The sequence below is a fragment of the Myzus persicae genome, unplaced genomic scaffold (assembly GCF_001856785.1).
Source record: "Myzus persicae strain clone G006 unplaced genomic scaffold, MPER_G0061.0, whole genome shotgun sequence".
NCBI classification, from domain to species: Eukaryota; Metazoa; Arthropoda; class Insecta; order Hemiptera; family Aphididae; genus Myzus; species Myzus persicae.
Window position 1 is genome coordinate 22241 of NW_019104430.1, and position 14922 is coordinate 37162.

Below are 14922 nucleotides of genomic sequence, written 5' to 3' on the forward strand. Positions count from 1 at the left end.
GTAATGGTTTATCGTTGTTTCATATTTAAAGTCCCTCTATAACTGCAGTACCAAAGTACCAATTCTAAATTTCGAATAATATTATTTTGTTATCCTTTTTCGTTCATTGAGCAATTTTGTTCTAAGCCAGCGGTCTAAAGACGTAACCAGCAGAGATTATCCCAGATCTCAAACATTAAAAATAATATATTTATCATATTATAGTTATCACAAAACCATGAACCAACGCTAAGGGTCTTGATACGGTTTCAACACTTTGATATATCTTCGACTTAAGTGTGATATGTTATAGTTAATATTAAATATATATACACATTACACATCTTCATACAACATTAATATAGGTTTATAATTTTACATATGTCATGGGATATGTAGTGAAAAGTTTTTAATTAACTCATCGAATACGGAATTAGCTGATTGTTATTAATCATATTTTTAATTGGTTGTTTGTGTACTTAGAAAGGGGTTGCAAAAGTGTAAAAGAAAATGTACGATCCTGAATATTGAAATGATTTATTGCGATTAGGTCCTCATAAAATATTTGGATATAATTAGAAGCGGTTCGCATAAATATTTTTTTAAATAATAGTGTTACTAAGTCCCCTACATTTCCCTCGATTCAAGCATTCTACATAATATACGATACAATGTTTTATTTAATTTTAATATAGCCAATATATAATATGTTATAATATTGATTGAAAAGTTTTTTAATTAATGCATCGAATACGGCATATTAAGCTACCTGTTCATAATCGTGTACCAAATTGGTTGTTTGTGAAATTATTATTGTAGCGCAGAAAACAATATTTGTAGACACCAAGGTAGTTTATGTAGCATTCCGGTGTATTGTTAAGCCATAGATTATTAAGCGAAATTGAATATTAAGGTAATCCGTGGTTAAACAGTTTAACGATATTTTTTCAAATGCGTAGTTAATACATTTTTTAATTGTAAAGTATTAATCCGTACTGCGGCGGGCGAATTACATATTTTATAAATATTTTTAATTTGTAGATATTCAAAAATGTGTCGTGATAAATTAATATCATTATACTATTCATTGAACTGTAATACAGTTTATACAGATGAAAATTAATATAAATATTATGTATTACGAACAGGAATAAGTTATGTGGAGAATCACAATGATGATTACAATATAAATATAATGTAGAATAAAACAAATATAAAAATATTATGACATTAATAATTTTTCTTCTTTGTGTTTGTTTCAGGCATATTTTAGTTTAAATTCCAGCATACTGGGGTTGTTTATACATCTTGAAAGGCCATATTGGACTGGGAATGGAACTGCTCCACAGAGTAAGAGTTTCCTAGAACCGGAAAAAATATCTGAAAGTAAGCAATATTTAAACGCATCATAATAAAATACTCATTATACTTTATTAAAAGTATTTTTACTTTGTACTTATTACTGAAATATTATTAAAGTTAAGTTATATGGTTTATCGGTTATTTTCAAAAAAGTGACGGTTTTATAATTTTTTAAGATAATTTTAATTCCATAGACGAGCATTAAAGTAATGTTTATGTTGTAATTAAAAAAAAAAAAAAAAAATACTTATAGTTTTATTTCAAAATGAGTTGTAACTCAGTCGTCGTAGTATAATGGTTATTCGTTTACTTTGAACTCGAGGTAAAAAAATAGACAAAAGCTTATAACACTTTTTATATATTTCCTATATTGAGTATACTTTTTTTTTTTATCAAACGCGTAGCTTCGGCTTCAAGAGCCATTAGCTTTGTGTCGAGCGTTTATATTTATTATTAAATTAGTTTGTGCAGTCCAGTTGCCCCGAGGAATGGCACGAGGTTGTCCATTATGTCCGTTACATCGTTTCATATTATAGGTTCTATATTATACAGTTTGAAAATGGATGTTTTGAATAATAATATATATTAATATTTGATAATTTCACTAAAACAAAAATCATGTACTGAATATTCTGATTATTTATCCGTAGCTGAATAAATATACAATAAATAAAACACAAATATTCGATAAATAACATAAATATATATTGAAATATTGAATATACCTACATTTAGGAGTGTTGAATAAACACAGTACAAATTCATACTTAAAAATTATATTTTGTTCGTTTTGATTAGTACATAACGTATTAACAAATCTCTAAATTAAAATACATTATTTATCTTTAATATTTTTATCGTTGTTGATGATAAAACATACTATTTAGAACACAATATGAATAGTATACATTGTAATGACCATTAGACTACAAACAATGATATTTTTTTGCCATATTGTACTGCAACAGTTTCTACAGTTTTCGGTAAAATTTTCTCAATGTTTTTATGTGTATTTCATTCCCTGAGAGGCTAAAACCGATATTAAAATTGAAACCTTTCCTATCAAATAAACTCACTATATATAAATCAATAATCCGACCTGTTTGGACTTACGGAATTCAATTCTGGGATGTGACAAAGCCCTTCTATACCAAAACCCTTCAGGCGTTTTTGTCTGTCTGCATGCTTCAATTAACTTTTGTCGCCAACCACCGTAGTGCATTGCTAGTAAAAATCTTCATGGAGACTGAAAAATACCTAACTTATGCTAAAACTCAATGTTGTTAACTCCAAAGTGAATTGAACTAGCATTCTGTTGCAACCCGTTATTAGAATCTAGAACAACTATTATCCTCCTCAAACAGTCCGCAGAACACTCAGAAGACATCTACTTAAATAATGAAATATGATGATTTACAAGACTGCGGTGTTTCCGAGTGACTTCCCGTTGGTGCTAGTACAAAGATATTTTTTGTTGATAATTCAATATTTATAATGTTATCGAACTTACCTACAATATTACTAACCTTAATATTGTGCAATATGTAAATAAGAAAATTGGTAATAAATGGTTTTATTTTTAAAAACAATTGACACTCGTGTTTTAATAACTATTCATGTGTATAACATATTTTATTGGTAAAATTTGTTTAAAAACCACTCTTTTAAAACATATATTATGATAGAATAATGAACTCCGAGTATTTTTTCACGATCGTTCCTATGTACATCAATAGCTCATGAATCTAGACAGTATTCACTCATTACACTGGTATTTACCCGCGTGCTACAACTCAGGTATAATGTATATACGCCCTTACCTAATTTGAATTATAAGTCGCTTGTCGAACAGTCCACAGAACACTCAAAAGAAATTTGATCAGAGATCTACTGAAATTGTAAAATATGATGATTCCCTAGACTGATGACGGTGCTTCTGAACGGGTTCCGATTGACACGAGTAAAGATGTTATTTGTTGATAATTCAATAAACTTAATAATATATTATTGTGTATATCATCACATTATTACTGATTTTACAGAGTGTAAATAAGAATAATAAACAATAGGTATTTAAAAAAAAAGATAGACATATATTATATTATAATAAATAATAATTATTCATGTGTAAAACATTTGTACCTGCAACTCGGAAAAAATATACTGTGGTAAAATTACCCAAAAAATGTTTGCCACTCTTTTAAAACATATTATGATGGAATAATGAACAATTCGTATATTTCCACTTTCCTTCTTACCTACCTATACCTACCTCGATGGACCTAAAATGTGCATATACAGGTACTTTACACGCACTACTCTACTGATTACCCGAGCCACTGCTCACATATAATTTATATACACCCCACACCTCGTCCGAATTGCAAGCATTCGTATATTTATATATTATATACAAGTGCTACGTTGCTACTTGCTAATGACCGTTGTGTAAACATAAAATATATAAATGGTTTTCATTATTATATGTGTTTCAGCTTCAGTGGTTTTCCACATGGTGGTGTTGGTGTGCGCGGTATTCGGTTTCCTGACCAGCATCGTGTTGTTGATAGGAATTTATTTTGTGAGTATAATACTTAAACGATTATCTTAATCAAAAATAATATAAGTATAATCCACGAATGTGTAGTAATTATTATAACTCAACATTGGAAGGGGTAGAGGGTGATTATAAGTATTAGGAGGAAAGGATCGATTTATTTGCGGTATAACCGCCGACGCAGTGCCACGGGGATATAATATTATAATAGAGGTAGGTAGGTAGTTGAATTTGAACGCACAACAAATTTTCCATTCAAATTGCTAGAACTTAATCACTGACCCGGGGGGATCGGCACAAACCCGGGATTTCGGGATACCTCTTCTGCGTATTGGTATAAAGTGCAACCCGCGGTATTATTTCTGGTGTGTAAACTAACTGTAATATAATTACACTGTTATTTATTTGTACATAATATTGTTACGGTGAAATAACCACACTGTAATACACCGAATATTTTTGTAGCTATTTTCAGTTATTGATGTGACTACTAAATAGTAAATACTAAAAATATAAACAGTGATTTATTGTGTGTGTGTACATTACTGCGAATATTATGTACCGACGAATGACGGTAGACCGGAAGACCGGTCGATACAATATTAGTTATATTTTGTCCGTCAATTTCCTTTCTCTATATAATGTGTTATGGACAGGTGGTTCACTAACCGTGTGAATCACACCCTCGTTCCATTTACCTGTAATATAATTTGTAATATTAATAAATTATGAGAAGAATATTACCAGTACTAGGTAGTGTATTTTAGTGATATAAATCAAACACAATTAAATTATTTCTTTAAAAAAATTAACCTAACTTTAGACTTATATCATACGATTCATAATTCACATATAGACATTACGAAACAATTCATATAAAGTGACCTACATTCCCATATAATCACACAATAATAATTGCATCTCGATCATCCAGAAGTATGATGAATCAATCATTGGAATTAAGAAAACAATAATCAACCAAAGACAAGACAATTCAGATATTGTGCAACAAAGTGGGGATGCCAAGATTAGCTATGCTTTATATACGTATCATCCTCTTGGATCTCAGTCTCAGCCTTTAAGACCTCAGCCTCAGTCTTTCGGACTCTTGGGCTATCAGTATTTCACAATTGGACTGTCTTCGAATCACTCAAACTCTTCGGAAGGACTCACACGTGGACCACTCGGATTGTCGTATTATTGTTCCAGGGCCATGCGATGTCTTGAAGCACTATCCCAAGGCTAGGAGACTGTATTCGACCACAGTGAAGAACGGTGTGCTACGTCCACTTAAAACAGATTCAATACAATACTACATAATATTAAAACCACTCGTTTCCCGTTTAAAAGTTAAATTAATTTATTTCTATACTAAAACTTTAATATATTGCGTTGATTCAAACACCAGGTGTGAACTTATATTGGTGTATTCATCATAGTCTTTATGATCAAAGAACACCAATGTATTTTATCTACTACCTGTGAAATGTATCCAATACATATATCCTCGACATATCATTGTACCCAATCATAATAATGCAATATATATTTTTAATAAATATAAGGTAAATTAATAACAAATATCTAACATATAAAATATGCATAACTGCCATCCACCACCCCCGGGGCATGGCAGAAACCTACGGGTGCCCCATTCGAAATTCTGCCAAAACAAACACACACGTGTTCCCCCCTACCGTACCAAAAAACATACAAAACCATCAATACAAAAAACCTACAGTACCTACTAATAGCTAATGGCCACAGTTGCCGGGCTCAGGATCAATTAAAAAAAAAAAAAAAAAAAATATGCATAAGTTTAATGGTAATGTTTAAAACAGTTATTAAACTTACACAACATAGTGTATTAGTTGAAATAGAATATTGTAGACTAAAAATCGTATGGCAATATAGTGCATCGACTCATACCAAATATATTGATATATACATTGTTTTCAACGAAACGACATAAGTGATACGACACTTTTACATCAATCCAATATTATTGAGTAGTGGAAGAGAAATTACAGTATGGTTCATAAATACCTTTAATTAAAATTTAAAACATCATAAAACACCAAATTATCTCCGTTTTCTTTCCATAATTTATATTTTATAACTAACAACTTTCAGCTAAAATTAAATCATTTTGATTATGATTTTTTAAATTTTAATGTAGGCATACTTGATGGCTCTCTTTTGTAACTATTATATTGTTTTATACCATTGAAAGAGTGTCAGGGCATAGGCAGAGATCTGATAGATTTTCAGTGGTCTAAATCCTTCTTTCAAAAATTAAGCCAATTTATAACTCTAAAAAGTATAATATATAATATGCTTAATACAAGGCGCATCAGAAAGTAAGAGTACTGTTGCCATCTTGGGCTGTGGGATCGTGATTTGTTTATTAAATATTGGTGCACCTTAATCAATACAATTAAAGCAGGTATACAGTAATTACTTGCACGATATATCCACCCGAGTGCTTTGTCAGAGTCGAACTTAAATGTACCAACGACAATACATCACGCTCTTTAAATATTATAAAAATATCTAAATATATTGTGTGAATGTGATCTTTAAAAGGATATCTACTTTAAAATTCCAAAGAAATTAGAACTCGAACAAATTCATAACTAAATGATAAAATGGGGGGAGGGAGGGTAAGGCTCTTTTCATTACACCATATATTATAATACTCATGTATACGTATACGCAACAACTACTTACACCCACGCGATATACCTACCCACACCTGCGCTTTGTCTGCATCGAACGTGGATGTACGTCTATATTATAATATATATATATATTACGAACATAACAGTACCTAATGGCACATTGCCACATACGTATTTCATGCATACAGTCCACAATGAGTGTATTTGATTCGAATAACATAATAATATTCTGTTGTGCCGGTTGTACCTGTAACCAATTTTGGGTTGATTTGATTAGTTACCGCGTTGCAACATAATATAATATATAAATATTGAATGTCCTATGCATGGTTGATAATATTATATCCCATGTATAAAGGGTGATTGATACTTGCCCCAATTTTTTTCATTAAATTATGCACTTGTTCTTGTTCTGGCTTTTTGAATTTTTAAGTAGAAAATATCTTCAATCACTTATATTTTTTGTCATTCTAAGAGTGTCTCGTGGTGATACACACATATCTATGAATTCCTGATGAAAACCACCATTTTTTACTGTACATTTTTAAGCAGATGGTTTATTTTTTTAGAACATTTTGATTCATCTACAATATGTAATTCAGTAATTGGATCTAGTACATCCATAGTTTTTGAGTTATTTTACTTTGTGTACTATACATTTAAATTATTGACCCATGGCAATATATATTTGGACAATATGAGAGTTATGACAATTTAAAAATTATGCTAAATACTAAATAGTAATTTATATACCGAATTCTATCATCATCTTATATGTCTTAAAAAGTGTATCGGAGTATAACAAAGAAGAGATCCGATATTATGTCTACTTAGAATGTATTTATGAAATAATTTTTGGCAACTAATAATATACTTTGTATTTTCATTTTAATAACTTGGAAACGAGTGGAAAGAATTTTTATTTAATTTAAGATGAATATTTTCTAAAAAATCACGATCTCAACTGTTTATAACACAAAAAGGTGTTATATTTTGAAGACATGCAGCTTATATGAGAAGTATATGGCCTCTGAAAGCTTAAAAATCATAAGTTAAATAAATGCTTTATTTTAGAATAAAAAAAGAGTCTGTACTGTGCATGCTATTTGAATAGCCCAGTGTCTTCATATCGTCGCTGTTTACCATCGTGAAGGTTTTGTATAAAATAGATGATAAAACGACCAGCGGTGCAAATCGTCAGGTTACACAGCAGGTCTACGTACGCCGGGAAATTAATATTTCTTTCTCGAAAAACTTCACTTTTTAGAAAATTCCTTTCCATTTGCATTACTAATGTGTTTACTTACAACACAATTATTACGGGATTTTTCGGCTGTGGTGGAAATAAATGTTATTAAAATGATTTATATTTTTGTATATATGATACATTATGTATTTGAAATAATATATGTACATACACAGTACATATATGTATCATATTATATAGTTATGAAATATACATTTTCAAAATTCTTTTTACCAAACGGCAGTCGGTACGACGATTTTGTGATTGATAGTATTTTTCGAAAACCAAATGTCATTTGCAGTAACAAAATGTAAAAAAAAAAAAATAATAACTTTATAAAAGTATTATTTTTGGTTTCAATCAATTTACTGCTGAACGTAAAAAAAAACTTTTATTTTTCATTCTTTAATATAAAAAATACTGGCAGTTGAATTTCAGTATATACGTGCATTATATGAAAATTTGTTTTAAAAAATCTAATAGTTTTACATTTCTTTCATTTTTTTTAATCTCATATTTTACATGCAATAACTATACTATCTAGTATGAAAGATAAATAGTTTTTATAATTTATATGTTTGATGCACTTTATGAAACAAATCTCGTTGCAAAAATATATTTTGTTTCATTTTCCGTAAATAATTTATGTTTATGCACAAAACATGTATGAGCTAATTTACATTTCGGACGAACAGCAATGATTATAAAATACGACAAATTCTTTATTAACATGGAAAAAACTCAAAATTATATTATTATTCACCTAGGTATAATAGGTATATATTATTATGAAGTATGTTTATAAAAACACCAGCTATAGTTGTATAAATTAACATTGCAGTAAAATATATTTACAAATCCGTTGAACTTGACCGAACACATTTTTAAAAAGATATATAATTTTACTACTACACAATATTATCTATTTGGAACTAATTATTACATCGCACAAATTAATATAATGTATGTTTAATGAACAAAACGAAATGGAATTGTCCTGTTTGAATAAATAATATACAGCACGTAGATAATAATACATTTTTTATTTACATAACATAGTGATTTAATATAAAAACAACTGTATAATATGTGAATGAAAAATTTAAAAAATATAACAATGCATCGTTAACGGCTTGAAAACCCAAAAGTCATTAATTTCGTCACCTATAGATGTTATGAAAATATTTGCTTAACTACTTCATGTTACGTAATATTTTAGTTCATTCCAATATTCTAGAATAAAAATTGAAGTTAAAATCAGGTATTGAAAGATTTAAAAAATATATTCATTTGTAAACAAATTAATATTGTATACATTTACTAAGTTATGTAGAATAAAATATGAATCTGTTTCCATCTGTCGGAAGTTAACTATTTTCGTATTTTCGTTTCTATGGTATCCAACATTGAAGTTGATCATATCGATCTTATCAAAATAATCATAAACTTCCAATTGTTTTTTAGGCAGGGGGGTTGTACATTTACACTTTTCGTAAAACACCTATTCTTTTTGTGAAAATTAAATTAAAGCACCGATATAATATAATGTGTCTTAAATCAGTATTTTTGTTTTTTTTACTTTTCAAAAAAATTATCGCTTTGGTCTGACAGTTGAGATTAACTATGCTGAAATAAAAATTGATAACAGTACCTAAACCTAATATATTATTATAAATTATACAAAATAGAGAAAGTAATAATAAAAAGAGCGTTCCTATAGTTGTTTATGTTCTATAAAACTCATCGTCTACATATTAAAACAGATACCAGCTATAAAACTATACCATACAACCATAGACCGATAATATTGTAAATTATTATGGCCCGATAATTATTTGAAATAATTATGCATACAATGTTAAAAAAAAATATATTGATATTAAATGTCGCACTTTTGGCGAAATATTGATTATATATTTCACAGTTCGCCTTGTTTAATATACAAATAAGAGGTAGTTTGGAGGTGTGATGGCAATGTCAATTCGAACTGTAATAATTTAAGAATATATAATACTGTACTCCACTATCCCTGAAACGTTACATCATCGGTTGCTCGCTCGTCTTGTTTTGGCACCGTCTTCCTTATAATTATTATTGGTTATAAGCTGACAATAATTATATCTGTTTAGGTACAATGGGACTATTAAACTGTACTCGTAGTAGTGTAATGCTTATTCGTCCGTGTCATATTAATTGTCTTAAAATGTAATATTCATTTCACCTAACTTCAAACGGTTTAAATTAGTAAACAACTTTACCTATTGCAGGGCACTTAAAATCACGAATGCACGTTTAATACACATCCGAGTTTTGAAATACTTAAAATAAGTTAAGCTGCAATTGAACAGTGGAATGGTTATTTTCTCTTCAAAAAATAACATCGAAAGTAACCCTCGAGAAAACCCATTTAAAAAATTCAGTAAATAGTTATATATATACGATCATTGTAAATAAATTTGATTATAATGCGATTATAATTATTTCAAGCTACATTAAACTCTCCAAAGATATTATTTAAAACGACGTTTTCGTCATAAATCTAATACACGTTTAATTATATTTAAAAGTTATTTTTTGAAGCAAATTTGGTAAACAGTGTATTATATTATTCATTTTCACATATATATATATATACTGTAAGGTAAAATACTTCAAACTGTTTTCTGCACAGACATACAGCTGAATTCAAATTTATGATTACACTAAAATTGTGTTAAAAACTACACATGAATACACCTTTGGTATTTATAATCTCTTCGTCCTGATGAATGTTTATGAAAATAATTTTTAAAATATAAAGTAAAATAATGTTGATATGAATGAGATTACTTTGTGCACTTATTAGCAGTTTTTAATATTCTGGTTAAGAGAATTGAGTTTTTATCAGATATTTGTTATTTAAATAATATGTGCCTATAAATCCAAATCTACATCTATTAGACAACTAAAAAAAATCAATAATCAATTTTACTACAACACTTGTTTAAAACATATTATTATAAGCCGGACAATGTGCACTCGTTTCTCTTCGCTCTATTCGGCAAAGATTATTAATAATTTAAATGTACATTCTTAAAGACTATATTATAAATCATCACATTTCTATGGATCTCAATTTCAACAGCGCTGCTTGAGCTTCCTCAATTTTTTTCAATGGTTGTCAGTAGTTTTTCTTTGCTCTCTTCATACAACTACCTATATACTGAGAAATTGAAAAATGACTTTTCTAAATTAAATTTTACTATCGTTAAATATAGCTACCAGGAACTTAAAATGTAGAAAATGTATACTATGTAGAGATCGCAGTGCCTAACAATTTTTTTTTTTTTTTGTATAGGTAGGTGAAATATATTATGTGAATATCGTTGTTATACAACTAATTCCTATGCGTTTTACTTAAAATTAAAAATTATTCTACACTTTTATAAAAAAAAATTAATCAGGCTTCTAGTTGGATAAAAATATTTGAGTAGGTAAATTTTAGCTAATAAAATAATATGAAATTTAATATGTCAATCGGTGTATCTGCAATAAAATATAAATATATAACAGACATTATACAACACAAACTGAAAATAAATTATTTGTTTAAAAATCACGTTACCTGTATATTTAAAAATAATACAATTACTCCTTATTTGTTTTAAATGTAATACTTTTATATGCATTTAGCACTGTCTATAGTGTGTGTACAGATGTTTAAGAAATTACACACAAAATAATTTTATGAAAACCTGGTAGTATTTTTCATTAAGTATTGCGAATTAAAACTTGGATGGTGGTGGTCAGAGAGATTATAAGTTCTCTTTAGGTCTCTAGATTATTTTAAATGATTAAATAATTGAGTTCGTCTTTAAAAACTTAATATGGCTGTCATTAGTTAGGTAATACTCTGAATGCGTAAGCTGAGAGAAATTATTTTAGGTTACGGTCCCTCTACAGTCATAATCAGTGGTGATTAATCTGATGCAGGTCTAAAAATGTATATGTAAGATATACGTGCAACACGTTTGAAATTTTAAGGATCGCTTGTAGACGGATATAGATCTTGAATTCAGTGCTGAAGTATAACGAAACATGTAAACGTAATATTATTAAGAGGATGATATAATTTATTTAACTCTATTATATTTAATTGATATATTAACAAATGTAAACCTAAGAATATTATCTAGTCAATGACATAGTTTTTTTTTTGTATATTTTTATTTTAAATTGAGTTATGAGTTATTTTAATATGTACGAACACCTCTCCACAATTATACATAAGAGTATTAAATGAATTATTCAGAACGTACAATTTGATATGCTATATGCGTTGGTAAGACAGAGAAAACGCAAGAGAGTAAGAAGACTTCTTAAGTTATTATTATAAAAGTACTAAGTAGTATTTTAAAATACTCAAAAACATAATAATAAATATTATTTTATTTTAATTTAAAAATATTCAAAGGTGGTACAATTTTATTTTGCGATAACCATTTTAAAATGATATTAAACGTAATTTTTGAATGGAAATATTCTGAGAAAATTATTTGTCTCATTTTACCGAACGAAAAATTATTTTTAATAATATAGTATTTATGTACTATACTTAGTCTAATTCAGTATTTACCTTAGACTGAAAAATTGATATTATTTTTAAAAAATTGGACAATTATACAATTGAATTGAAACATCATTGAATTCGAAATTAATATATACGCTACAGTGACCTAATTTTAGTGTAGGGTAAACTTGAAACCACCTGCTATGTAATGGAAATATTATGGTATTTTTTTTAAATCCAAAAAGCTTTTTTAGGCTGTTTGGATTTTTGTTGATTCTATTGATAAATTGATTGAAATGTTATTAACTATTCAAAATAAATTCAGTAGAATCATCGTAAAATAATTTTTAAACAAAAAATATTTGGTGATGGACACATTTTTATTTTATTAGTTCTATGAATATTGTAAAAGAAGCTGAGATTCAATTTTACAATTTATTTTTATAGATTTTAGTAGTCATATAAACAGTAGCAAAATCAAATTTGCCATAGATTTGTAACTTCCCAGTTGTTAATAATCTTGTATTGGTTTTGAAGTGTGGAGACACATGGCTGGTAGATATCCGGATAGTTCTTCAACAGCTGTGTTTTCCATTAATAGTTTATATTATTGCGTGTTAACTTTAAGAACAACATATTTTTAAGTACTGATAATATTATACTACCAATATAAAATTAATTAGTCACGTTACATTTATATCATTGTTAAAATGTACAAAATACACCTAAATTAATATGCAATAATAATAATATTATGAATTTTGTCCTATCAGCATCATTGGATAATATTTCAAGGACGGTCAACAGCCCACATCCGGCCTGTATACCTTTTTTATCTGGCCCGTTCTACATTTTCAAATTACTCCATAAAATGTTATCGTTTATCTATATTTATAAATATTATATGTTGTTCGTTAAAGTTTAGATATTAATTATTATCTAGTACCTATTGAACTGCAGTTAATAACTAATAAGTACTTATTTTATCATACCACGTTTATCGTATCTGTCGTTGGGTTTATTATTTCGTGTCTTGTAATGCTCCAAAAATTTCCGCTGAAAATCGTAAAATTGGAGATGAAAATAAAATTTATATAACAGCTCACGAGAGAACGAATACTTATTTGTTATAAACAAACAAAATAAACCTCAATGTTAAGTTTTTCGTTTAAATTTTATTGCAGTACTAACATAATATAATTAAAAAATTTAAAATACATTACACGACAAATCAATCGTCCAAATATTCAACATACATTATTGTGTCACAAGAGAGAGAGAGAGATAGTGTAGCTTTAATCGATCAAATAACAATTTCAATACCTACACAATTCTATGATAGAACAACTTCAATACGATCAAGTTGATTGGCTTCATATATTATTTCTCACGAAATAGTAAAATCTCAGAAATCGTCTAGTAATGGTGAATTCGTTTAAAAATGTGCTCTATAAATTGATAAATCAATAAATAAATCAAATATGTAGGAAATTTAAAAAAATCACTTTTGAGACGCCCTGTGATACGTCATATAGCTGAAATTACAGATAGTGTCATTCGTAAAACATTGCAAACTATAAAACAACAATTTGCGAATATTTTTCAATCGGAATCCAGATAAAAGCACCGATGTTTTGGATATGTAAATGGTCGAATTTTAATATTTGTGAGATTTATTTCTCCACAATTTGGACTGTACTATGAACTTTCATAATTGCTTTCCTTGCATGGAACAAACAAAGGAAGTGATATATTGATTGCTGTAAAAAACGGAATTGAACTATTTGGTGGTTTCAAATAAATATATTATATGGAATATGAGAGTAGCTGTATAATCCGACTTCACCCATGAAATAATACCAAAAAATATTGAATACGGATAGATTAGATGTTTTTATGTATAGGTATATCTCGATTAATTTAGCTCTTGTATTTACTTCAATTCACTAGCTGGCGAGTCGGAGCAGTGTATCAAGCTTCGACAAAAAATTCTATCAAGATGGGTATTCACTATTCAGCCAATGGTGGATTGGATAATAATATAAGTATAGTTCTTGGCATATTTCCAAAAGTGAATCTAATTATTCTCTAAACTTTCCTGATATCTCAAAGAATAACCTCTGACATTTTCATCAAAATCAGTTGAGTAGCTTTAGTCTATAGGCAACAAACGAATATATTAATCGTATTTATAATTAAATACTCTCATATTTGCCTTAAGGTATTATAATTTCTGAATTAGAGACCATGAACACGACAATTTCATGCACGATTTTATCTGCCCGAGTTACCAATAACAATAATTTCTTCTGTTATTATAATCTGTAACCAATCACAACCACCAATAAAGAACAATTCACTGTGAATCTCCAAATAATTGTTAAAATGAGAATCTTGGAAAATCTTTGCCGAGGTACCCCTAACATTACCATGGAAATTTCAAATCTCTATCATAGTTTAAGTTCTACGTTGATCAGTCAGTCAGGATAATTCCGATGATTATGTATATAGATTTCAATATATCTTAAACAATAACATTTTTGTACTT

At 28.3% G+C, this 14922-nt stretch overlaps 1 protein-coding gene across 1 annotated transcript in view; it reads left to right on the forward strand.

Moving 5' to 3' along the window:
* Positions 1 to 1241: 1241 nt before the first annotated feature.
* LOC111042107 overlaps positions 1242 to 14922 on the forward strand; it is a gene marked incomplete at its 5' end in the record, with an annotated part of 32225 nt that continues 18544 nt past the window's right edge. Inside the window, 2 exons of the mRNA XM_022326596.1 lie at positions 1242 to 1365; positions 3837 to 3922. Coding sequence (XP_022182288.1) covers positions 1242 to 1365; positions 3837 to 3922 — 210 coding nt within the window. The remainder of the gene's footprint in view (positions 1366 to 3836; positions 3923 to 14922) is intronic.